Here is a 27,500-nt window from a genome sequence, read left to right on the forward strand (position 1 = left end):
CATGAATAATGCAGACTGACCCGAGGCTGTGCTGCAGTGTGTGTGTGTCTTGTGTGTACTAACAGTCTATAAGTCTGTGTGTGTGTCCTGTGTGTCTGTGTGCCTCTTTGTGCGTGTGTGCTTATATGCGTATGTCCAGTGTGTGCATTCTTACAGTGTATGTGTCTTTGTGCTTATATATGTGTGTATGTTTGCCCCTGTGTGTGCCTATGTGTGTGTGTACTTATATGTGTGCGTGTGTGTGCTTATATCTATCTGTGTGTGTTTGTGTTTATATATGTCTGTGTGTGTGTGATTACATGTGTCTGTTTGTGTGTTCCTCAAGGGAGATACAAAGTGGACAGAAATGAATGGCTCAGGTCACTTGTTTTAGGAGCCCCTTTAAGCCCACACACACACACACACACACACACACACACACACACACACACACACACACTCACACTCACACTCACACTCACACACACACACACACACACACACACACACACACACACACACACACACACACACACACACACAGTTCAGCTCATGCAAATGAACATGATTTTCCAGAATCCACATTTGTTTCTTAAAGGGACAGTTCACTCAAACTAAACTAAATGTGAACTCATCATATATTCTCCCTCATGTGCTTTAAAACCTTTATGAGTTTCTTTCTTGAGCTGGAGAAATAGAAGATATTTTGAAGAATGCTGGTTGCTGTCACCCATTGACATTAATAATATTGAATGTGTCCCAGCAACCAATATTTTTAAAAATATCATCATTTGTGTTCAACAGAGGAAAACAATCTCAAATAGGTTTTGATCACATGATGGATGAGTACATTTTAGGGTGAACTGTACCTTTAAGCTGTGCTAATATCAGAAGTATCAGTAGATGTCAGTAATACACAGCATCCTCCATTAAAGTGATCATTTTCCTGATGAGTGTGATTTTCTCACCTGTCGTCAGGTATCTGCACATCCCTAGTCCAGGACTCGGATATCTCCGTCACAAAGCCCATATCATCATGAGAGCTGGATGAAGACTGATCTGACAGACCGGCCGGAAGAACAGGCGGACGGTCATCTTCAATGATAACAGTGTCGTCCTGGGGCATATTCACAGTCGGAGACAGCTGGAAGTGACCTGAGAACAACACACAACATCAGGATTCGGATCAAAACAACAAATATACTCAGTTTTGACAATCATCTGATGAACTGATCCAACTCTGAGCTCCAAAAGTACACTTGAATCCCTTTTAGGCCCTGATATTAAATGTACAATTTGTACACCTAGTGGTTAAACTAGACATTGCGGTCCTAATTCAAAATATTTGACAGATAACTCCATGTAAACACAGGTTGCCAGATTAACTCAAACAGAAGCGAGCATGAATGGGTCAGAAATGGTTTTAAAAAGTGCAGTGTGAGGTCCACGTGATGTGTTTTTATGAACCTGATGTAATAACTACAATAACAAACCCATTAGAATAGGGGCGATAAGCACTTCAAGGTACATCACATGGCTCAAAATAGCTGGACAAAGCCACAATGAAGACGGAACGTACACTCAATGGCCACCTTATTAGGTACACCTTACTAGTATCGGGTTGGACCCTCTTTTACCTTCAGAACTGCTTTAATCCTTCATGGCTTAGATTTAACAAGCTACTGGAAATATTCCTCAGAGATTTTGCTCCATATTGACATGATAGCATCACGCAGTTGCTGCAGATTTGTCGGCTGCACATCCATGATGCCAATCTCCCGTTCCACCACATCCCAAAGCTGCTCTATTGGATTGAGCTCTGGTGACTGTGGAGGTCATTTGAGTCCAGTGAACTCATCGTCATGTTCAAGAAACCAGTCTGAGATGATTGAGCTTTATGACATGGTGTGTTATCCTGCTGGAAGTAGCCATCAGAAGATGGAGACACTGTGCTCATAAAGGGATGGACATGGTCAGCAGCAATACTCAGGTGGGCTGTGGCATTGACATAATGCTCAATGGGTATTAATGAGTCCAAAGTGTGGCGAGAAAAAACTCCCCCACACCATTACACCACCACCACCAGCCTGAACTGTTGATACAAGGCAGGATGGATCCATGCTTTTATGTTGTTGATGCCAAAATCTGACCCGAGCATCCGAATGTGACAGCCAAAATCAAGATTCATCAGACATGCAGGCAACTTTTTTAAACAAGGCATTTGCGCCCACAGAACTGCCGCTCACTGGATATTTCCTCTTTGTCGGAGCATTCTCTGCAAACTCTAGAGATGGTTGTGCATGAAAGTCCCAGTAGATCAGCAGTGTCTGAAATACTCAGAGCAGCCCGTCTGGCAGCAACAGCCATGCCACGTTCAAAGTCACTTAAATCCCCTTTCTCCCCCATTCTGATGCTCGCCTTGAACTGCAGCAGATCGTCTTGACCATGTCTACATGCCTAAATGCATTGAGATGCTGTCATGTGATTGGCTGATTACAAATTTGCATTAACGAGCAGTTAGACAGGTGTACCTAATAAAGTGGCCGGTGAGTGTACATACATGTTGAATTGTATTAGAAGCTCAATGGACATAAAGGAAAGAGATTATCTGTTTACTTTTTATTTACATTACACAAACACTAGCAAAACCAGCAAATAAAAGTTAGCATTTTGAAAGATTTCATATGTTGGTTATTATTAAATGACAACTGCGTCGTGCAGTTTTGACAAAATCATGCATCACAATTGAACCTTTTTGAACAGCTTGAAAAGTTGCTGTATTACATTAAAGAACATCTAAAAAAAAGCTAATATCATCAGAAAAGTAGTCAAAGCTGGATAAAAGTGACGTATTTAAAGCCCAGGTGTTAACGCAAATGTGTCTACATGTGATCTAAACCAAAAGCAAATGTAAACAAGCTTCAAAACACCACATAAACAATAATGCACCGTGCAACAACATCAACATTAATTTACTTCAACTGCTACAATAACCTTTAAATCTGAACAGAGCGTTTCCTAACACAGGTACAGAAGGACAAAAAAAACAGCATTTACAGTAAGTCAACAAACCGTTACCTAAAATACACAAAGCGGAACAGAAGTGCACATGTTCACAATTAACATGAGGGATCTCCATCCAGACGTGAACTTCTGGAGTTCCTTCCAAGTGTATTTATTTCAACTAGAAGTCATTTCGCAACTTTAGCAGCTTAAGAGTAATCAAACATAATTGCTCTTGGAGGGAAAAATAACCCTGGCGTCCTCCCAGCAGAAATAGACGTGATATTTAGTTTCGCTGTGCGCTAGACAACTAAATATTTTAAGTGGAATAAATGAGGGTTTGTGTGTTGTGTGTTGTTCGGCTGAGCGCACGAGTTCTGAAACGCACAACTTCAGCACGTGACAATGATTAATGAGTAGTTCAGTGTTAAAGAGAGGCCACGGTTTGACTTCATACTTAAAACAGTAAAAGTGTATTTGCAAAAGAAGCATAAAAATGTTTTGTGTGACTATTTAATCCTCTTTGTCCTTTGGCTTAACCCCTTATTTATCAGGGGTCGCCACAGCAGAATGAACCACTATTCTAGCACCTGTTTTACACAGAGCATGCTCTTTCAGCTGCAACCCAGTACTAGGAAACACTCATACAGTTTCATCTACACACACACACACACACACACACACACACACACACACACACACACACACACACACACACACAACGACCAATTTAGTTTCATCAATTCACCTATAGCGCATGTGTTTGGACTGGGGGAAACCGGAACACCCGGAGGAAACCCACACCAACACAGGGAGAACATGCAAACTCCACACAGAAATGTCAACTGACCCAGCTGGGAATTGAACCAGCTAACCATTGAGCCACCATGCCACCCGCTTAAATTATAAGATATGATATGATATGATGTGATATTATAATATATTATTTTATTTTATTTTATTTTATTTTATATTATATTATATTATATTATATTATATTATATTATATTATATTATATTATATTATATTATTTTATTTTATTTTATATTATATTATATTATATTATATTATATTATATTATATTAAATTATATTATATCATATTATATTATTTTATTTTATATTATATTATATTATATTATATTATATTATATTATATTATATTATATTATATTATATTATATTATTTTATATTATTTTATATTATTTTAAATTATATTATATTATATTATATTATATTATATTATGTTATTTTATTTTATTTTATTTTATATTATATTATATTATATTATATTATATTATATTATATTATTTTATATTATATTATTTTAAATTATATTATATTATATTATATTATATTATATTATTTTATATTATATTATATTATATTATATTATATTATATTATATTATATTATATTATTTTATATTATATTATATTATATTATTTTATATTATTTTATATTATATTATATTATATTATATTATATTATATTATATTATATTATATTATATTATATTATATTATTTTATATTATTTTAAATTATATTATATTATATTATATTATATTATATTATATTATATTATATTATATTATATTATTTTATATCATTTTATATTATATTATTTGTTATTATATTATTTTTTATTATATTATATTATATTATATTATATTATATTATATTATATTATATTATATTATTATATTATATTATATTATATTATATTATATTATATTATATTATTTTATATTATATTATATTATATTATATTATTTTATATTATTTTATATTATATTATATTATATTATATTATATTATATTATATTATTTTATATTATTTTAAATTATATTATATTATATTATATTATATTATATTATATTATATTATATTATATTATATTATATTATATTATTTTATATCATTTTATATTATATTATTTGTTATTATATTATTTTTTATTATATTATATTATATTATTATATTATATTATATTATATTATATTATATTATATTATATTATATTATATTATTATATTATATTATATTATATTATATTATATTATATTATATTATATTATATTATATTATATTATTATATTATATTATATTATATTATATTATATTATTATATTATATTATATTATATTATATTATATTATATTATATTAATTATATTATATTATATTATATTATATCTACTATGTAGATCACAAATCAGAGAGCTTGAGTGTCATCTTTAGATCACTGCAGGAGGCTGCTCCTCTTAATAACTGTATGTGGCTTTGGCTTAATCATCAGCACAATGACACATCTGTAATTAGTAGAGTACATTAGACAAGCTTTGTCATGTCAGTTTAGCGTTAGCATCAGAATGTACATGGTTAAAGGCCTCCTGAAATGTGCTAAAACAGTAAATGAACAGCATGAATCTTCAGGAGCGGAACAGAATTACAGCTGTGACCCGCGAGACTCTGCTTTAACTTGGACTAATCCATCCGACACACACTTAAACACTGCTGTAATGAACAATCAGCGGCGCTAAACCTGCAGTGTCAAATCATTAACACACAACACAAACCAACTCTGAGTTAAAGTAGACACTAATCTCAATGCCAAATGTCTACAGAAAAAAAAGAAGGAACATGGAAAGCATGAATGAAGGAAAGATAGGAGGAAGGAAGAAGAAAAGAAAGAAAGAAAGAAAGAAAGAAAGAAAAAAAGAAAGAAAGAAAGAAAGAAAGAAAGAAAGAAAGAAAGAAGGGATGAGAAGGGAAAGAAGGAATGCAGGAAGGATGAAGGAAAGAAGGAAGGGAGGAGAAAGGAGGGAATGATGTAGGAGAGGAGGAGGGAAGGAAGGAGGAATGAATGAAGGAAGAAAAAAGAAATAAAGGAGAAATGAAGAAAAAGAAAGAAAGAAAGAAAGAAAGAAAGAAAGAAAGAAAGAAAGAAAGAAAAAAAGAAAAGGAAGAAAGAAAGGAAGGGAGGAGAAAGGAGAAAAGGAATGAAGGAAATAGAAAGAATAAAGGAAGTAAAAAAAGAAATAATAAAAGAAGAAAGGAAGGAAGCAAGGACACAGAATAGGAGAAGGGGAAGGGAAGAAGGAATGAGGAATGAATGAATGAAGGAGAAAGAAAAAATAAAGGAAGGATAGAATAATAGAAGGAAGGAATGAAGGAAGAAGCAAAGAAGAAAGTGAGAAGCAAAAAAGAAAAGGAGAAGCAAAGAAAGAAGAGAGAAGAAAGCAATGAACCAATTAAGGATAAAATAAGAGTAAATGAAACAGGGAAGGAGGAGGGAAGGGATGAAGAACGGAAGAATGAATGAATGAATTAATGAGTGGATGAATGAATGGAAAAAGAAAGAATAAAGGAAGGAAAGAAGGAATATTAAAGGAAGGAAGTTTGAATAAAAGAAGGGAGGTGGACGAAAAGAAGAAAAGAGGAATGAAGACTAAAGGAAGGAAAGAATGAATAATGAAAGAAGGAAGGGTAAAAGAAAGGTTGAAGAAAGGAGGAGGGAAAGTAGAAAGAAGGAAGAAAGAAGAAGGAAAAATTAAGGAAAGAAAAAGGAATGACTGAGGAACAAATGAATGGTGAAGGAAAAGAGGAAGGAAAGAGGTAGGAAAAAAGGAAGGACAGAAGGAAGAAATTATGGAAGGTAAAAAAGGATGAAAGGAGGAAGGAAGAATAAAAGAAAGAAGGATTAATAAAGGAAGGAAGGGTGAAGAAAAGAAAGAAGAAAAGAGGAAGAAAAGAAGGAAGAAAGGATGGAAGTAAAGAAGAAAGGAGAAAGAAAAAAGGAAGGAAGGAGAAAGGAAGGAAAGATGAAAGAAAGAAAGAAAGAAAGAAAGAAAGAAAGAAAGAAAGAAAGAAAGAAAGAAAGAAAGAAAGAAAGAAAGAAAGAAAGAAAAAGGAAAAGGAAAGAAGGAAGGAAGGAAGGAAAGAAGGAGGAAGAATAAAGAAAAATAAATAAGGAACAATGAAGGAAGTAGGAAAAGAAGGAGGGGTGAAGGAAAGAAGGAAGGAAAGAGGAATGAAGAAATGAAGGAAGGAGGAGGAAGGAAGAAAACAAAACAAGAAACAAACAAACAAACAAAAGAAACAAACATATACAGAACCAATACAACAAACTGCTCAGTCTGACCAATCAGAGCGCAGGGTTTGTAAACCTGCAGCTGGAAACTCCAAAACTCAAACCTTGAAGCCTCCACCACAGAGAAGCTTCACCACTGAGAATCCAACATTTGAGGAGGCCCTGAGTGTTTCCACTTCACACAAAACATTTCAAACACATCTTCAGTTCGGTGTGTGTCAGAACCAGTCAGGGAACAGCGGGGCTTTTAGTTCGTTCATCAACAACACTGACGAAACAGAAGGAAAAGAGAGGCGCTGGTGGCTCTGCAGTCCTCGAGTTTGCTGGACACTTTTTCAGGAGGTCTTGATGCTTCAGGCGCTGCGTCTCAGAGGAGAAGAGCCATCCTGAAGATCCACAAGAGCTTCCAGAAAACCACAAAACTTCAGTCCAGAACGCTGGAGTTGTGGAGTTACTGAGCGATTGCATCAGATTATCAAACACACACACACTGCAGCGAGAACACACTGAGTTGAGGGTCCACAGACATGCAGAAACTCACTGTCACTGCTGGGCAGACCGATGCGGACAAGACTACCAATGAGAGTGTGTGTGTGTGAGAGAGAGTCGGTGTGTTTGTGAGACTGTGTGTTTATGAAGTTGTGTGCATCTGTGTGTGTGTGTGTGTGTGTGTGTGTGTGTGTGTGTGTGTGTGTGTGTGTGAGAAAGAGAGAGTATGTCTGTGTGAGTTTTTGTTTGTGTTTGTTTATGATAGCGTGTGTTTGTGAGACTGTGTGTGTGTGTGTGTGTGTGTGTGTGTGTGTGAATCTGATTTTAACAGTCGCAGAGGTGAGAAGACATTTATACATGTGTGTGTGTGTGTACACAAATAAATTCACAGAAGCATATGCGCAGCCTCGCTCAACAGAACCTGCTAAAAATATACTGAGGAGCAACACACAACTGCAATAATAAACACACAACTTTAAGAAGAAAAGAAGCAATTTGACACTTAATTTTAATGTGATCCTTAATTCTTTCTATGAACTAACAATAAAAAAAATAAAATAAAAATAACAATAATAATAATAAAAATGATAAATAAATAAAAATAAATAAAATAAAATACTTAATAATAATTCTAATAATAACAATAGTAGTAAAAATAAATAATAATAATAATAACTCTAATAACAGTAATAAATATAAGATAAGTGTATTTATAAGATAAAAAATAAAAACATAAGTTGAAGAGCTGTGCCACCCCAAAAAAAATTTTGTCTTGCAATTCAACATTATGTTAAATTATTAACATGTTAAATTATATCATATTTTATGAGAACTTGATACGATGCTAAATTGGTACTAATGGACTCAAAGAAAATCTCCCCCACACTATTACACCACCACCAGCAGCCTGAACGCTGATACAAGACAGGATGGATCCATGCTTTCATGTTGTTGACACCAAATTCTAACCCGACCATCTGAATGTGTCAGCAGAAATGGAGACTCATCAGAGCAGGCGACGTTTCTCCAATCTTCTATTGTCCAGTTTTGGTGAGTCTGTGTGAATTGTAGCCTCAGTTTACTGTTCTTAGCTGACAGGAGCGGCACCCGGTGTGCTCTTCTGCTGCTGTAGCCCATCCGCCTCAAGGTTGGACGTGTTGTGTGTTCAGAGATGCTCTTCTGCAGAGCTCGGTTGTAACGAGTGCTTATTTGAGTTACTGTTGCCTTTCTATCAGCTGGAACCAGTCTGGCCATTCTCCTCTGGCATCAACAAGTCATTTGCGCCCACAGAACTGCCGCTCAACTTCAGACCATTCTCTGTAAACACTAGAGATGGTTGCATCAGCAGTTTCTGAAATACTCAACCCAACAACCATGCCACATTCAAAGTCACTCAAATCCCCTTTCTTCCCCATTCTGATGCTCGCTTTGAATTGATCATCCTGACCATGTCTACATACCTAAACGGACTGAGTTGCTGCCATGTGATTGGCTGAGTACAAATTTGCATTAACAAGCAGTTAGACAGGTGTACCTAATAAAGTGACCGGTGAGTGTGTGTATATATACTACTAATAAAATGAAACGGAAGAAAAAACTGAGGCTATGCCATGAATTAGCTTGATTTCAACAAACTACCAATGACCAACAATAAAACCAAGAAGAACTGAATGTACCATAATGTCCATGCAAGGTCATTTTTTGCAGAACATGCTTTTAATTGGCTTTACTGCTGAATACAGCCATGTCGGCGCACTAAATGAGGTCTTTCTTACACATTTCTTTGACACAAGTGCTGACCTCCTCATACCAGCAGAGTTTCACTAAACGCTGTAAAGGACATCTATAGAAACAGCCGCTGTGACACAGTGAAAGGTGAAAGTCTTTAACACGGAAGATAAAAATGCAAAGACCCGCAGTTCTGCAGCGCTCCACTAATTGGCCCAGCGTTTTATTGAGATTATATCCCCCGTCCTCCCACTTACGCTCATGATTTTATGGTGAATCATAAAAAATCTGCCTAAAAACAGACCTCTTAATTGCAGGACAGGAAAAATAGCGAAGGCGTACTTGGCTTATTATACATCAGGACGGAAATGTGAAGCAGCTTATTTGTAATGATTTGCAAAGGCGCAATGATGTACCTGCTCAGTAAGCAGCTGGGACTGATGGAGTAAAAAAGAAAGCTCAGCTGGATGTTCTTGAGAGAGCTTTTGTCCTGGAGGGAGGGTGTTAGCGACTGACAAATCCCGCTGACACCTCCTCAGCACCTTGTCTAGATCCATTATACGCAGTTTGGACGGGAGTCCAGCGTGATTTAACTGGCTCTCTTAAACACTACACTGTAAAAATAATCTAGTTCCTGGATTATAAGTGGTTTTCATTTATTCACTGTTGTGAATTGCATTATGGGATGTTGATCTCTGCTTTGTCGCCTTTTAGTAGTTTGAAAAATGATAATGTAGAAGAAATAATATATAGAGAAATAAGTCTGATAGAAATTATACTGGTACATTAGTTTATTTACAAGGTTTTTGTAGCATATTATTCCATGGTCTGCTGAAATTCTTGATTTCTGATTGGCTGGAGTGTGTGCATTATTTTCATTGAAACGCACAGGTAGATCCAGTCAGCTTTGATCACAGTTCAAAATAAATGCGCTTCTCTCAAACATCTGTAGTCAAGCAAGAAAATAGCTATTTTAAAGTCAAATTGGTAGTTTATGTATAAGAACAGCGCGTCTAAAAATGTGTGGATCGATACTAAAATACCGATATCTCCGATAACAACTTTGTACACTCTCAGAAATAAATGTACGGGAGGACGCAGCCACAGTCTCAGAAATAAATGTAGAGCTGTCACTGGGGTGGTTCTTTTCAAAAGGTACACATTTGTACTTAAAATGTCCATATTGGTACCTCAAAAGTATATATTAGTACCTAAAAATTTTAGGAGGAACACTTTTGTACTTTTTAGGTACTAATATGTACCCTTGAGCTGTTATTATGAACCTTTTAGGTACAAATGTGTACCTTTTGAAAAGGTACCACCCCAGTGACAGCTCGTGTACCTTTGTTTCTAAGACTGTGGCTGCGTCCGAAACCGCATACTTCCATACTATATAGTACGCTAAAATCAGTATGTGAGCCGAGTAGTATGTCCGAATTCATTTAATTCGAAAAACAGTATGCGAGAAGTACCCGGATGACTTACTACTTCCGGCGAGATTCTGGAGTGCACATACCATGCATGCTGCGCTGTCCCATAATGCCCCGCAAGCGAAATTCATGAATGGGAGTGAAGCGACGCAAATTACGCAGGTACGTCACGTGACTGTCAAAATGGCGGATGTAGTACGTCCAAATTCCATTCATGCTTTTCACATTCATACTCTACAGAATGTACTTTTCTAATGGCCGAGTAGTAAGTTTAAATTCAAATGCAGTACCTACTGAGTAGTAGGCGGTTTCGGACTCAGCCTGTATGTTCTATAAATGATCAATATGAAATATTGATATTTCAGTAATTTGGAGCAAATATGTAGTTTATTGGAAATAGAAATACATCAGAAAGTATCCGCAATTACCCTAGTTTATCTGAATAATGCTAATTTAGTCGGAACTACTTGTTCTTCCGCCTGCCAAGTCATGTGCGTAATAAGGCACTGTACAACTGCAGAGCATGCTAGCTAGCCACTCAGTCCGCTGGCACATGTTGTTCAGTCATTGGATATGGGGAACCGCAAGCATAATTATGTGTGTTATAATTAGCTACTTCAATTCCATAGACTCAAACGATTTGGTTTGTAACATGAGTAACAAAACAGGGAGGTACTGTGGTGTACAGACAAAATTTAGTTGCACCCACCAAAATGAGGAGCACCTTATACTACACATTTTATAGTAACAGATTCTATTATATATTTACATTCTAATCACAACTAACAAATAAACAAAGCTCTGCATGCGCTCCCGGCCCTCCACACACTGATTGACATGAATGAACTGAATTAACAATAATCACTGTGCTGTTCTCACGGGTGCTGTCTGATATTGCACAGATGATATTATAACTTATTATTTGCATACGTCATCTTAATTGCAGTAATGGTCTTTTCGTTAGCTGCAATGTCAGTTTCATCTCAGTGAATGCATGCGATGGTGAACGCGGTATCATTTGCACGACTGACAGCATCGCGATGATTAAATGAAGGATTAAATAACGTTAGAATGTCTCGTGCTTAAAATGTGTAGATGAGACAAACACTGTTACCAGAAAACTCTGTCCCATCGGCTTTACGGTGAACACTTAGTCATAGCAGACTTTAACCACTGGAAGTTTTTAATCCACTCTTGGATAAGTGTAAATGCTGGATTGACATTCAGCACATGATCAATAATCTGATGTGTCATTAGTTGTAACTCTAGCTGGTTTCTAAAACTAAATCTGCCAGTGTTGTTTTCATTCTCTCGTATCCAGACCTTTACATTTTCGCAGCTGTAGCTCCCTGTCGTCGGAACTGAGTGATTGACAGCTGATTTGAACCAATGGATTTTCATTCTGTTCTAGTGCAGCGGGCCAATAAGAAGAGCTTGAAGGCGGGGCAAGCACTGAGAGCTTTTTTTTTGTACTTCTTCTGTTTTATGTTTTTAGATATTAGTCTGAATCGTTCGGTTTGCAGTGCGTACCGAATAGAAAGTATCGTACTGAACGGTTCAATACGAATACGCGTATCGTTACACCCTTACTGAATACTGTTCGAATTTCAAGAAAACTGTCATATAGTGCTCTTTTTTTTCACAATATTTATAGCAGAAAATTTTTATTTTTCCAATATTGTACAGTAAGGCTAACTGTCCTCACCTTGGTGTGTTAATGTGGCCACAATCATGCAAAAAGACATTTGTTTTTACCCACAAAACAACCCTCCAGATCTCTGTTTTCAATACGCTCCATTTATCTGACTTTATTCATCCCACAATAAACTTCATCCAGCAACCTAAACAGGACGCAGTTTGATGGCTGAAGCGAAAACAAAGACTGTTGCTTTACCCAAAAGAGCTTTCCATACCAAACACATCATGCTTTTGTTTAATCGTCCAAACCGATTGCGTCCCGAGGACATCCGAATCAGGTCAGCTGGGGATAAACATCAAGGCTATCATGTGCAGCGTTTCCCAGACTGTTGGGTCTCATGAAGGATCTGCTTGTGTCTGTAAGGGCCTCTTCTGTTTAATCCGCACAAAACTCTGCTTGCAGGGTGCTGATGGCATAGAGGTGGGCTACTGTTGTTTTTATCATGCGGCGACCCCTCGTAGGGTCACGCTTGATGCAACAAATAGACCCCCCATGCTTGTTTGCAGGACACAGAATCAAGACATTGTGGGAATGGACTGATTGCTGCAGATTGCTATTGGACCCCCAAATCGGGGCTCCACAAATAGACTTGAATCAAAGCAAATCCGCGCAGCTGATTATTTACAGTTGCTTTACAAGATATAAGGACTACAGAGGCTTTCGGGAAAGCATTCATAACTTCAAACTGCTAATGCAAATAAAATTTAGCTGTAATGTATGGGTTGACAAATGTTCAACATGGTGGTCCTGGTGCAAGATTGCATCAATGTATTTGACTGATGCTTTTGTCCATTTTTCAAGAGTTCACAGTTAGCTGATAATCAATAAAGCGTATTTGGCATGCTGTCCCGGGAGAGAGCCCTGAGCTCTTAATATCCTCGAGCCCGGGGCTCCCTCCCGTTAGAAGGGCGAGAGGGAAGCTCGAGGTCAGGTAGGTCTTGAAAACTCCCCTGCTTGTCACCGTGAGAAGTGTGAACTGAGGTTGTATTGGGTGATAATTTGTTTTAGTCGATTTGGCTATGGTTCATGTTTTGGACGGTGGGAGGAAACCGGGGAACCCGGGGGAAACCCACGCGAACACGGGGAGATCATGCAAACTCCGCACAGAAACACCGACCGGCCCGAAAGGTTGGAGCGGCGGTGTTCTTGCTGTGAGGCAACAGTGCTAGCCACTGGGCCACCGTGTCGCCCAATCAGAAAAGGAGGAGGATGAAGGGGTGGAAAAGGGGTAGCTTCAAGATGAAGATAACTGGAGTGACAAACTCAGGTTATTTATAATGCTTCCGTAATCATCTAATAGGGCTGATTACGGAGCTAATAAGGAGCCAGCCGTGTTGATTATAAGCACGTGATCCTCTCGAAATTAGTTTATGAATAAACCACACAAAGTGCTTCAGCTCTAGTTTTCTATCTAAACTGGACACACGACTGTACAAGAGTACATCTCTAAATAGCATTTTGGTCACACAGAAGGTCTTGAAGATGGTTAAGCTTCAAATGGTCCAACTTTAAAAGAACAACCCACATTTTTCCATTCAGCCAATCTCTGGGTCTGTTGGAACCAACATCTAAGGACAACCTTATTTTGAGGTCCATTAATGACGTTAAATAACATTGATATTTGGTTGATTTTAGGTTGTGCTGGGAAGTGATCAAAATCCAACATCGAGCCAACATCTTAAACGTCATGTTGACGTCAAATACTGACATCTATTCATCAGGTGTGGCAACCAAAATCCAACATCTGTTAGACGACATAATGGTAACGTCCACACAACATCAAGCTGTAACGTCATATTGACATTTGGTTGATGTTAGGTTGGACTTTGGAAACTGACATCAGCCTGACGTTGAGTTCTGACGTGAACCCGATTTACATTTCCAAACAAAATGCAACGTCGCCCAACATTGGGGTACAATGCCGATCTCGCATCAAGTTGACATTTTGTGTCTGCTGGGCTGGTATTGACCAGACTCAAACCTGATCTGCATCACTCAGCAATCATCTAAGAGCTGCATGAGTGGTCATTCGTATCATATTGGACTTTAGATGTCCAGATTTTCAACCAAAATGTTTTCTGATAAATCATTAACAGTCTGTACAGGTTATTAGTCTCACTGTTGTTGCTCTAAGCAAGCAAATGCTTTTGGAGAGAGCTGGTACATTGCGCCCATTCAAAATCTGGATTTCATGAAGGTTCCAGTTTCCTAGAGTCATCGAAAAAAGCATAATTCAACTTTGTGTAATCCGGTAATCCAAAAAAAGGGTTTAAATGAAAGAAATAGGCCAACATGTGGTATTAATCACAGCCTCCCGTGTATTTAGGAACAAAGTCATCAACAATCAGTTCAACTTTTTTTCTTCCCAGAAGCGGAGGAGTGAGAGAAAGCCAAATGTTTGTCATGGTTGTCCATCCACAGTGACTTGCTGTGGTCAGGGGGAAATCCAGCAGGTCATGGGGCTTTGATGCCATTGTGTTCCTGCTAGTTTTGCAAGATAAATCTTACAAAATACGGTGATCATTTGACATTGTATTTCATCATGCGTGTTGGCAAACATTAATGCAGTCACATTTGATTTGCGTTCGGTTTCTTGAGAATGTTCTTGTACTCTAAACACAGGAAAGAAATAGCCTCGCTCATTAAAACAACAAAGCTCAACATCTATCCCCTGCCACAGTAATGTTGCTTTGCTGGTGTAAACCTGCGTGCCTGACTGCCTGATCACTACTCATAACCGCTTTGAATCCATAAGAAACACTTGAGCTGTGATCTGAAGGTTGTAGGTTTGATGCCCACAGGATGTTCAACTTTCAATTCAGACACTTCTCCTTTTAACCATCAGTTGCTCTGCTTAACACCATTTGCAATCAATAACGTGTTTGCTGTCATTTGCACTTTAAATGCGATGTACTGTAAGCCATTTTGGAAAACACTTTACGAAACAGTCATATAACTTTTGTAATCACGATGTTTTAATGACAAACTCAATGTGTATTACTGTAATTGAGGTCAAGAAATATTATTAACGATGATTATGATGGCTTCATGACAATCATGTTTATGACAGAGTTATGACAAGTTATGTTTTCTTGGAAATGTCTATTTATCATGATAAAGACGTCTAAAACAATGCATTAAATATGACATAACTGAACAAATGACACTTATGCAGATATGACCCTTTTACCATCATGACATGACAGTCTTTTGAACACCCCTTCATGTAAATGTTACCAAAACATTTCTACCATGAATGCAAATCAGCTTTAGGTATACACTTATACATATATATTTTTTAAATTGATAATAATAATAATACAAAATGACCAGTTTAGACTTATTTTATATTACTGGGTATCATTTTGCATGATCATTTAGGCCACAGGTGTCAAACCCAGTTCCTCGAGGGCTGCAGATCTGCACAGTTTAGCTTTAACCCTAATTAAACACACCTGATCAGACTAATCCTAGTCCTTCAGGCTTGTTGGAAACCTACAGGTAAATGTGTTGAAGCAGGGTTGGAACTAAACTGTGCAGAGCTGCGGCCCTTCAGAACCTGGATTTGACACCTGTGATTTAGGCTATTTAATACAGCACTGCTATGCTGATTCCTATTTAAAGTAAAGTGCATACAAATTGAATGTAATATCCTTTCTCAATGAAACAACTTATCTAACTTGTTTTTACACAGATTATGAGCAAATCAATTTTCCCTGAGACAAATCTAAACACAGATGTATCTATAGGAGGAATCCAAATGTGGATGTCTAACAAAAGTTGTTCACACTCTTTGTTTGGTGGAAGTGAAGCACAACATGAGCTCAATAAGTAGAGATATAATCCACTAGTGAATACACTTTCATCTGTATTATTCTCAACGTAATATGTAAAGGTTTAACAAAGCAAAAACTACACTGTAAAGAAATATGACAAAAAGTCAAGACAACATATATATATAAATTTATTTATTTATTTATTATATATATATATTTATATATTTTATATTATAAATATAAATAAATAAATACAATAAATAAATATTTTATGTTTTATTTATAATTATTATATGTATACATTATATATATATATTATATATTATATATATTTGTTTTATATATATATATATATATATATATATATATATATATATATATATATATATATATATATATATATATATATATATATATATATATATATATATATATATATATATATTAATTTATTTATTTATACTGCTTTAACTTATTTTAATTAGTTGAACCGGTTTAATTTTTAAGCTATACAATATTTAACAATATTTTAAGTCAGTCTAAAACAAAAAATATTAAGGCAGAAAGATTTATTTATTTTTTTTCAGTTTAAGTGAACATATACACTAACTGGTGTCCAAACTCGGTCGGCTCGGGTCGGTGTCCTGCTGACTCAGGCTGTTTCTCAATTCCAAGAATGCAGAGAACGGACTTGTGTTCTTGTGGGGATCAGTCTTGCCAGGTGTCCTCGGAAGAACGAACTCAGGAGACCGCGAGGACAGAGAACGCGTCCTTTGAGAAATGAGATGATGCGTTCTTCCTGATGGTCACATGACCTTCACGTGTTTTAAATGGTAAATTATTTAAACATTACCACATTCTTACAACGATTTAATGTTTTTCCCTTTTCAAAATATTTACCTTGCATAAAAACATTAAAAATATACTCTGCACAATATAAATAAAACAGATTTTAATATGAATTACAGTAAATAAACACCCTTAATGTGTTTATTCCTTTATTAGGGTGTTCATGGTAATGTTTACTTTCACCGCTTCATTTAGGGAAACTCCTGAGGTAAATAATTTATATCACTGAACTTTAATAATAAATCTAAATAAAATGCTGCGCTTCCCACCTCCAGTCGCAATGACTTCTGGGACTTCCAGAGCGAGTTCGGTGCTCAAGTCTGCAACGGTGCGTCCTCGATATCAAGATCACATCCAGGAAAGTTCACGCATCCTCAGTACTTGCGGTCTTGAGTTTTGGAACTGAACATAGGCAGCTGATGACGTTACACGAGAACACGAGGACGCAAGACCGCTGAAGAACGCATATTGAGAAACAGCCTTTAGCTCCAACTTGCTTCAACACACCTGCCAGGAAATTTCTAATATATCCAGTAGGAGCTTGATTAGCTGGTTCAGGTGTGCTTGATTAGGGCTGGAGGTAAACTATCCAGGACAACGGCCCTCCAGGACCGAGTTTGGACACCGCTGCACTAACTGTACATATCTCTGGTTTTAAAATGACATCTGAATATAAAAAAGTAAAAACTCAGCAATCACAAAGTCATGACCTGAAAAGTTTTTCCCTTTCCACAAAAATTAAACAGAAAAGAAACTGAGTTCCCAAAGGAGAGAGCCTTAAAAGGCAGAAAACACAGCAAACCATTAAATGCTTTTAACAGCTAAACAGCTCCAAAAATAGTGTTCTTGGCCAGACTACAATCTTGCATTTAGGACTCAACCCAACTAGCACACTTGAAGTGGATTAGAGGTTTTGCGTTCTGCACAGCACATATGAGGCCACGAGTTCAGTAAGAGTCTCATTCTGCTTTTTTACAGTGCAGACGCACAAATGTCCTGTATTCACCCTTAATGCACTTTTCTGTGTCAACATGATTGTGGTTAATTAATTTTAGATTAATAATTACATATGGGGCTCTATTTGAACAATCTGAGAGTATGATTTAAAGTGAACAGCACATGTGCATAAACTGAAACCACTTTTGGTATTTTAATGGTGGGAAAAACAGTGCCAAGCGCATAGTCAAAAAGTCTCGTCCTTATTCCTTTAATCAGTTATGCATGTGCTTTGTATGTAACGTGCATTAAACCAATCACATCTCCCATTCCCTTAAGGAGCTTGTTGTGGCCGTGCATGTTGGATTCACTGTTTACATAGTTTACTTTGTAAGCGGAAAAATTGCACAATTGGAAAACTGGTCAATGGTGTGGTATATGCAAATATAGCATAATTTGTATATAAACTGTATATATTAACTGTATTAACTGTATAGAAACAATAATTAATATGTTTACATTAATGTTAGAGTTGGCATAGCGTTAAGAAAATACAATTTAATGAGTAATTTAATTAATAAATTGGTCCCACTTTATATTAAGTGGCCTTCACTAATATGTACTTACACAGGAATTAATAGTTTGTTACAATGTACTTATTGTGTAAATACACATATTTACTGTGTATTTATGCTTGATTAAATGTATGTAATTACATTTGTAAATAACTTTTGTAATTACATTTGTAAATACAATGTTGACCATCCTTAACAACCTTAACCCACCCTTAAACCTACCCATGCCACCAAACCTGTCTATAACCCAACCTCTATCCCAACTCACAAGCACCACAAGTGTTCTCAAATACATTATAAACACAGTAAGTACATTGTATTTATTTTTTGATGTAAGTACATAGTAGTTAAGGACACTTAATATAGAGTGGGTCCAATAAATCTTATTAGCATCCGGTCGCAGCTGTATCCCTTCTAGTAGGTGGTTGTGTTGTGTTGCTGATTTGACATTTGTCATTTAAAAGCAATTATGTTAAGCATATTTTGTGTTTTTAGCATCAACTAGACGGGCCGAGCGAACAAACCTTGACTTTGGTAGGGGTCAGGGGAATCATTTAATTGTGTACGACTTTCCTTTTAATCATGTTATTGTTTAAAGACTAATTGCAGTGAATGAAAGTGTTAATTGACAGGCCTAATGTGTACAAATACACTATTTGTGTGCATGTGTGTGTGTGTGTGCAGTGCTCCAGAGGCCTGGTCCTATAGCATAAACAAAGATTTATAAATACTGCACTAAATGTATAGCTTGGTCATGTCAGTACATACATTAACTAATGAAGTTTATTTTAAAGTATTAGCATTTTTTAAATGCTTTAAAGTATAAAAAACACATCTACAGACAAGTTAATTTCAGATTGTGTTGCTAATGTGTCATTTAAAAGCAATTATGTCAAGCATGTTTTGTGAGTTTAGCTTCAAATAAATGGGAAGGTGAAGTCTAGATGGGATACAGCTGTGGATACATCAATTTAGCATAGTTTATATATAAACTGCACAACAATAATTAGTATATTTACATTAATGTAAGTGTTGGGGTAGACGTTAATAAAATACAATTTAATGAATAATTTAATAAGTCTTGTTAACCTCCGGTTGCAGCTGTATCTCTTTTAGAAACTATGAAAATATGGCCGCCGAGTGAACAAATCTTGACTTTGGTAGGGGTCAGGGGAGTCAGTTAATTGTGTACGACTTTCCTTTTTATCATGTTATTGTTTAAAGACTAATTGCAGTGAATGAAAGTGTTAATTGACAGGCCTAATGTGTGTTTGTGTGTATGTGTGTGTGTGCAATGCTCCAGAGGCCCGGTCCCTAAGCAGTGTGTGTTGCAGAGTAATATGACATGCTAAGGTCACGTAATCTTCAGTGATTCAGGCAGCAGACATCAAGGATTTATTTAGCCTGACATGTTTACTGTGCCAAAATATGTGAAACGTTTATTAAAATAAAATACACTGTGTTCTAGTTGTTGTTTTATACCAAGACAACTCATTTTAGTAAACACAATACCGTGATATTTTTATGCAAGCTTATCATACCCTCAGAATCAGGTCTTCATGATTCAGGCTCTCTGTGGTCACCATGTAAGTCTGTTATCTCCCATCAGCCCTACACCTGCTAGCATAACAGCGCTCATTATCCCGTAGTCTTCTTCATCAACAGATTAATACAGCGGGTGTGCTAATCTGACAGCCGCAGACAAACCACTTAAGGGAAGCTGAGGAGACGCTGCTGGCCTGATGCAATTCCCAGCATATCTCTGTCATTCTGGTTCTGGTTCAGTGCCATTCACCAGAGAGCACAGAGACACGGAAAAACAGAGAGGAAGGTCGCCGCTTCGGGATTCACACGGGGAACTGATGAAAGGGTGAAATATTAAAAGCTCAGCTACGCCTCTGTGGGATCTCTCACTATAGATTATGCCTCTGACCATACTATTGAGTTGGAAAATAACATTCAGCTTCATCCGACGCAGTTGAACACATATTCTAACTGTACAAAAGCCATTTAAGTACGTTTGTGTCTTGTTTCTAGTTTAGATATCTAAAAGGGATTCAATCAAGAAGCATTTTACAGACAAGCCAAACATTTAGGATTGCTTGCAGAAATAATTCCTGAAATTGAAGAGAGTTTTTCATGTTTTTTGAGTTTGAAATAAGATTATAGGGTGACATGGTGGCTCAGTGGTTAGCACTGTCATCTCACAGCAAGAAGATCGCTGGTTCGAGTCCCGGCTGGGCCAGTTGGCATTTCTGTGTGGAGTTTGCATGTTCTCCCCGTGTTGGCGTGGGTTTCCTCTGGGTGCTTCGGTTTCCTCCCCAGTCCAAACACATGCGCTATAGGAGAACTAAATTGTAGTGTATGTGTATAGTGTAGTGTATGTGAGTGTGTGAATGAGTGTGTATGGGGGTTTCCCAGTACTAGGTTGCAGCTGGAAGGGCATCTGCTGTGTAAAACATGCGCGGGATAAGTTGGTGGTTCATTCCGCTGTGGCGACCCCTGATAAGCAGGGACCAAGACGAAGGAAAAAGAATGAATAAATTTAAATATTAATATTATAGTAATTGAATATTAACTTAAATTATATCCATTAATTCAATTATATTTATATTGTAATCATTTACTATTTATTTTCATTATTAACTTAAATGTTATTATTTATTTTTAGCTTTCTATTTAAAAACAAAATAATAATAATATAATATAATATAATATAATATAATATAATAAATATAATATAATATAATATAATATAATATAATATAATATAATATAATATAATATAATATAATAAATATAATATAATATAATATAATATAATATAATAAATATAATATAATATAATATAATATAATATAATATAATATAATATAATATAATATAATATAATATAATATAATATAATAAAAATGTTAATTAAAAAGTAAACAGAAAAACATCAGATTCATGAACCGTATGAACCGCCAACTTATCCAGAATATGTTTAACACAGCGGTTGCCCTTCAAGCTGCAACCCACTACTGGGAAACATCCATACACCACACACACACACACACACACACACACACACGCACATGTGTGGTTTAAATTTAAACCAATTTCGAGATGATCATGTGCTTATGATCAACACGTCTGGCACCTCATTATCTCCATAATCTGCCCAATTACATGATTACGGCAGCATTATAAATAACCAGAGTTTTTCCCTCCAGTTATCTTCGTCTCAAAGCTTTCCCCCTTCCACCCCTACTTCCTCACTTTTTTTTTCCCCAATAGAGGGACATGGTGGCCCAGTGGCTAGCACTGTTACCTCACAGCAAGAACACCGCTGGTCCAACCTCCTATCGGGCCGTTTGGCGTTTCTGTGCGGAGTTTGCATGTTCTCCCTCTGTTCGCGTGGGTTTCCGCTGGGTTCCCCAGTTTCCTCCCACCGTTTAAAAGCATAAACCATAGCTAATCGACTAAACCAAATTATCACCCAAGACAACCTTAGTTCACACTTCTCACACGGCGACAAGCAGTTCTCAAATTCCCCTCTTGCCCTTCTAACATAAGGGAGCCCCTGGCTCGAGGATATTACGAGCTCAGGGCTCTCTCCCGGGACAGCATGCCAATTACGCTTTATTGATTATCAGCTAAGTGTGAACTCTTGAAGGAAAATTTAGCTTACCCAATTCCCCAACAGCGCATGTGTTTGGACTGTGGGGGAAACCTGAGCATCCGAAGGAAACCCACGCCAACACGGGGAGAGCATGCAAACTCCACATAGAAATGCCAACTGACCAAGCCGAGGCTTGAACCAGCAGCCTTCCTGCTGTGAGGCAACAACGCTACCCAGTGCGCCACCATGCCACCCTTCAACTGAATTCAATTTGTGTAATTGTGCAATTCACCATTATAAGTGTAGCTTGAAAAAGTCAAGAGTATAAGACATCCACAGTACAGAACTAACAAATAAATGTAAAAAATAAAACAAAATGCCTACAATCTTCGAGTTTGAATGCTCTGCTGTAATTAACTTGCTTTTTACACTCTTCGCCGCAACAAAAAATTCACGGAAAAACAATTTAATACACAAGAAATGCCAGTAAGGAATTGTCACGGTCAGTAAATGCCGTCACAGAAAGTGAAGTGTTTTTCTCTCTGGCCGCTCACAAAAACCTCACCGGCCCACGACCCTTTGTTCTGTCCATTCTTTCATTAACAGGTCCTTTTGCAAAACAGCACGTGCAGAAGTACACGACGGGTCCTCAATTTGCGACACAGTGTGATTTTCTGCCACTGGCTGGACTTTTCAATCGGCCCAAAGATGTTCTCACAGCGAGCAGGACTGCTAATGCACTCCACATCAAAGAACCGCTTGATTACTGTCGAGAACTTGAATCATTTTTTCTTAAAATAATCACTGTTTTAAACAGCCCTCAAAGTCCCGGCTAAAAGTCGACAGTGAGAAGAAAAACACCTTCGATTCAGGCTAAGAAGTGAATCTGCCACCTGCTGCATTACACCTTGACAAGTAGCCCGCAGTAGCAGACTTGAAAGATTCACTCTGCCAGTTAGATTGATGTAAGGTTGAGTGTGTATACTACATCTTCACATGCTTTCACAGCCAGCAGCCCTGGCACTGACAGAACCGCCAATCAATCTGACGGACAGCCGCGGCAGCCAATCAATGTGATGGTGCAATACTGTCAGGTTTATAGCCCCACCCATCATTCTCACTCAGAGAGGGTGAAGATAGTCTTTGTATCTCTCTCACTGCACACAATGATTTCCTTTTTTGTCTTGTTTCTAGTCCAAATATCTAAAAAATAATTAAATTAAGAAGCATTTTCTTGATGTCCAAACAATTTTGTCTTGTTTAAGAAAAATTATGCTAAAATTAAGTGAGTTTTTGCTTACAAGTTAAACAATCAGCAAAAGGCGTAAGTAAAATAATAACATTTAATGTAGGATTAGTTTGCTTACCCCATTGGCAGAATATTTAGCTTGCTTTAAGGAAGAACTTAATTTTGACCTATTATTTCTGAAAATAAGACAATATGTTCTGCTTGTTTGTAAATACTTCCTGGTTTAAGAATTTGTAGATATTTGGACGAGAAACAAGACACAAACTCACTCAGAGAGACTGAATATAATGTTTTTTTTATCTGCAGAATTCTAGGCGTGCAGATTCCGTGTGTGCTAAGCAATAGGCCACTGTCTGAGCTGGTGTATTTGCATAAAGCAATCTGATTGGCTGACACTTCTATCGGCGCTTGAAAAGTTGAGCAAGTCCAAACTTCTGCAGCGAGCAACGCCGCAACGCCTGACGTCACCTATTCAAAGTGAATGGGAAGCGTTGAAGCTGAAGCCCCGTGTGAATGGAGCGTAAAGCACAAGCTAACTAGTGAAATATGTAGCTAATCTATGATTAAAACCACCCTAGTTAAAATAAATATTAATTTATAATAAAAACTATAGTGATTTTGAACCATACCATAGTGACTGGGAGATGACCAGCTAAAACCAGCTTGACCAGCCCAGCCAGGCTGGGAGCCCCACCAAAACCAGCTACGTCCTGCTTAAACCAGGCTGGTCAAACTTGTTGTTTTAGCTGGTCGTGGCCTGACCAGCTAAGACCAGGCTGGAAATGGCCAAAACTATAAATCACAAGCCTTATGGCTAAAACACAATTACTTCAAGTAAACAAACCAAATCACTGAATCACTAAATAACATACTAAATCACAAGCTAATTTACTACTTACCTTTTCTGATTACAAGGAATATTGATAGCTAAACACAAACCAAAGCATACGCTTAATCATTAGCTTATAATGTGTGGCATAAGCTTGTATTAAAAGAAAGTTACTACCCTGCTGAAAAATCCAGCCTAGGCTGGTTGGCTGGTTTTAGCTGGTCATCTCCCAGCCTGACCGGCTAAGACAAGGCTGAAAATGACCAGCCTGGAAATGGCCAAAACCCCTCTAAAACCAGCCTGGTTGGCTAGCTTAAACCAGCCAACCAGCCTAGGCTGGTTTAAGCTGTTTTTTTTCAGTAAAAGGCTGAAATACTGTGTTGTAAATGTTAAAACTGCTAAATGTTTATCATGCTAATCCAAACTGCCTTATTAAAATAGTCATGCAGCTTATTTTTGTCGTTTTTTCTTTCTTAAATGTGTTAAAAGGAGCTGAAGCAGATTTCCAGAACTCTCTCCACACTATGATGAGCTCAAGTGCACAAGGCCATCACGTCTGTAATGCCAGTCATTCAGAGGCAGATTCACTCGGAGTATTCCTCAAATATGGCCAGTGGGAGTCTCCAGCAAGCAGAAGTCACACAAACCTCATTTTACACTAATGTACCCGCAAAAGCCATTTTTTTGGGAGCGTATTTGCGCTGTTTAATGGGGTTAACCTTTACTGACACACACTTACAGGCTGCAAATCAACAGTTGTGAAGGGCAGATTTACACTGGTACAACATATCAGCTAAAACGGCAGGAAAAGTCACTGTGTGTGTCACTTTAACAGGCTCAGGCAACACTGAGTGCAATCTGAGTGTACAAGAATCCAGAATTGTCATGCACAACTGCTAAAGCAAAATGCTGAGATATTTGACTGTGCAAATCTATATATACTGTAAAAATATGTTTGTTGTTTTCCTTCTGTTGAAAGGAGCTGAAGCTAATGTCCAAAACTCAATCTAAATGTCTCCACATTGGACCATTCAGTCATGTGGCTAAAGTAAGCTAAATTGCAAGTAAAATCAACAACTGAAACTGGAGCCCAGCCAAAAGGCTGTTCAAGCTGGTTTTAGCTGGTCATTTTCCAGCCTGACCAGCTTAGACCAGGCTGTAAATGGCTGGAAACCAGCCAACCAGCTTAGGCTGGTTTCAGCTGGTTTCTTCAGCAGGGAAATTATAAGCTAAACTATTATCTGAAACCCAAGTCAGGAAGCTAACCAAATCTCTAACCAATTGCTATATCACAAGCTAAACACTAATCATAGCTGAATCGCAAACTTATTGCTATAAATGCTAACCAAACTACATTGCTAGGCTTATTGCTAATTAAATCACAAGCATTATCATTAGCCATAACACAGACTGTTCAGTCATGTGGCTAAATTACGCCTAAAATAGCCAACAGAATCCCTTTAAAACTACTTGGGAATCGCAAACCCAATCAAGCTATCAGCTAAATCGCTAAATCATAAACTAATCTAACCAAATCTCAAACGAAAGGCTAGGTAAATGCTACCAAATCTAACTCAATCTAAACTAAACTGCTTAATAAATCACAAGCTATAGCTTGTGGCTAGCCAAATTGTAGCTGAAACACAATTATTGCATGTAAACAAACCACATCACTAACTAACTCAGACTAAATCCCAAGCTAATTTACTTCATAACACACAAGCATAGGCTACTGAAAATACTGTGGTGTACATGTTAAAAGTGCTAATCATGCTAATCCAAACAGGTAAGCCCAATCAAACTGTTAGCCACTCTGCTAAATCATAAGCTAAACTATTAATTGAACCACAAGTATGGAAGCTAATCAAATCCCTAACCAATTGCTAGCAGAATATACTATCACAAGCTACACTTTGGGTCCATTAGGTACCAAATGAGCATCGCGTCAACACCACAGCCTACCTGAGTATTGCTGCTGACCATGTCCATCCCTTTATGACCACAGTGTCTCCATCTTCTGATGGCTACTTACAGCAGGATAACGCACCATGTCATAAAGCTCAATCATCTCAGACTGGTGAACATGACGAAGAGTTCACTGTACTTAAATTACCTCCACAGTCACCAGAGCTAAATCCCATAGAGCACCTTTTGGGATGTGGTGGAAAGGGAGATTGACATCATGGATGTGCAGCTAACAAATCTGCAGCAACTTTGTAATGCTATCATGTCAATATGGAGCAAAACCTCTGAGGAATATTTCCAGTATCTTGCTGGATCTATGCCATGAAGGATTAAGGCAGGTCAGAAGGCAAGAGAGGGTCCAACCTAGTGCTAGTAAGGTGTACCTAATAAAGTGGCCGGTAAGTGTACGTATGTTAGTTATTTGCAGTTATTAAACATCTAAACTTTATGTATAAACAGGTTTAATTCATTATACCTCTGCCTGCTTCTGCTAATTTCATAATGTTGGATAGACAATTCAGAAGGAATATCTGTATGTTTGCTTTCACATCAGGAATGATAAGATCTGTTCTAGGCACAGAGGTCCGCCCTTTTTCAACACAGTCCACTAAATTAAAAAAAAGTCTAGCCTCGCTAGAAACTATTAAAATGCTCATAAACGTCACCTTTTCACATTTCTCAAGGTTAAAAGTTTTGGAAGAAAGATCAAGATCCCATAATGCAAGTCAAAAGCATAAATAAATTGGAGGAAAATTAAAAATAATAACATGAATCACAAAATAAGGAAAGCTGCTAATTTAGGGATATTTTCTTACAGTGTAGGAAGCTGAATTTGCTGTGTGTGACAAGGAAAGATGAGACCTGAATGTGCTCAGGGTATTTTCCTGCAATCTGAAGAGCAGACTATGACATGGAATCATTTGTATGCAGTTTGAAAACCAATTAAAATCTGATTTTTGGAAATGTATGTCAGTCGGAAAGGTCAGATCACATTTCAAATACTGTTTTTTGTGTGTGTGTGTGTGTGCGCGCGTGTGTGTGTGTCATTTAGGACGTGATTTGTCTGAAATGTCAAATGCAGAGCACTGCACCGGTGGATCCTGGCTTGCTGTCTGTGATACAATCCCTGTCAGAGAATATAATCATTACTGCCTCTAAATGGTATGTCAAATTTAGGGATTTATTTATTATTTAGTTAGAAAGTACATTTTCTGCTGTCTCTTTGTATTATTCAGTTGAGGGCAGTATTTTATTTATTTTTTCTAATATTTCTCAAGTGATTTTCTCAAGTGAT

General features: G+C 37.0%; 1 protein-coding gene across 4 annotated transcripts in view; it reads right to left on the bottom strand.

Annotated features, from left to right (window-relative positions):
* pard3aa (par-3 family cell polarity regulator alpha, a) overlaps window positions 1–27,500 on the bottom strand; it is a 652,414-nt gene that overhangs the window by 245,507 nt on the left and 379,407 nt on the right. For all 4 annotated transcript variants that reach the window (XM_073941362.1, XM_073941361.1, XM_073941360.1 and 1 more), the window contains exon 16: window positions 948–1,134. In XM_073941362.1, coding sequence (XP_073797463.1) covers window positions 948–1,134 — 187 coding nt within the window. The remainder of the gene's footprint in view (window positions 1–947; window positions 1,135–27,500) is intronic.

This window comes from Danio rerio, chromosome 24, assembly GCF_049306965.1.
Source record: "Danio rerio strain Tuebingen ecotype United States chromosome 24, GRCz12tu, whole genome shotgun sequence".
Taxonomy (NCBI): domain Eukaryota; kingdom Metazoa; phylum Chordata; class Actinopteri; order Cypriniformes; family Danionidae; genus Danio; species Danio rerio.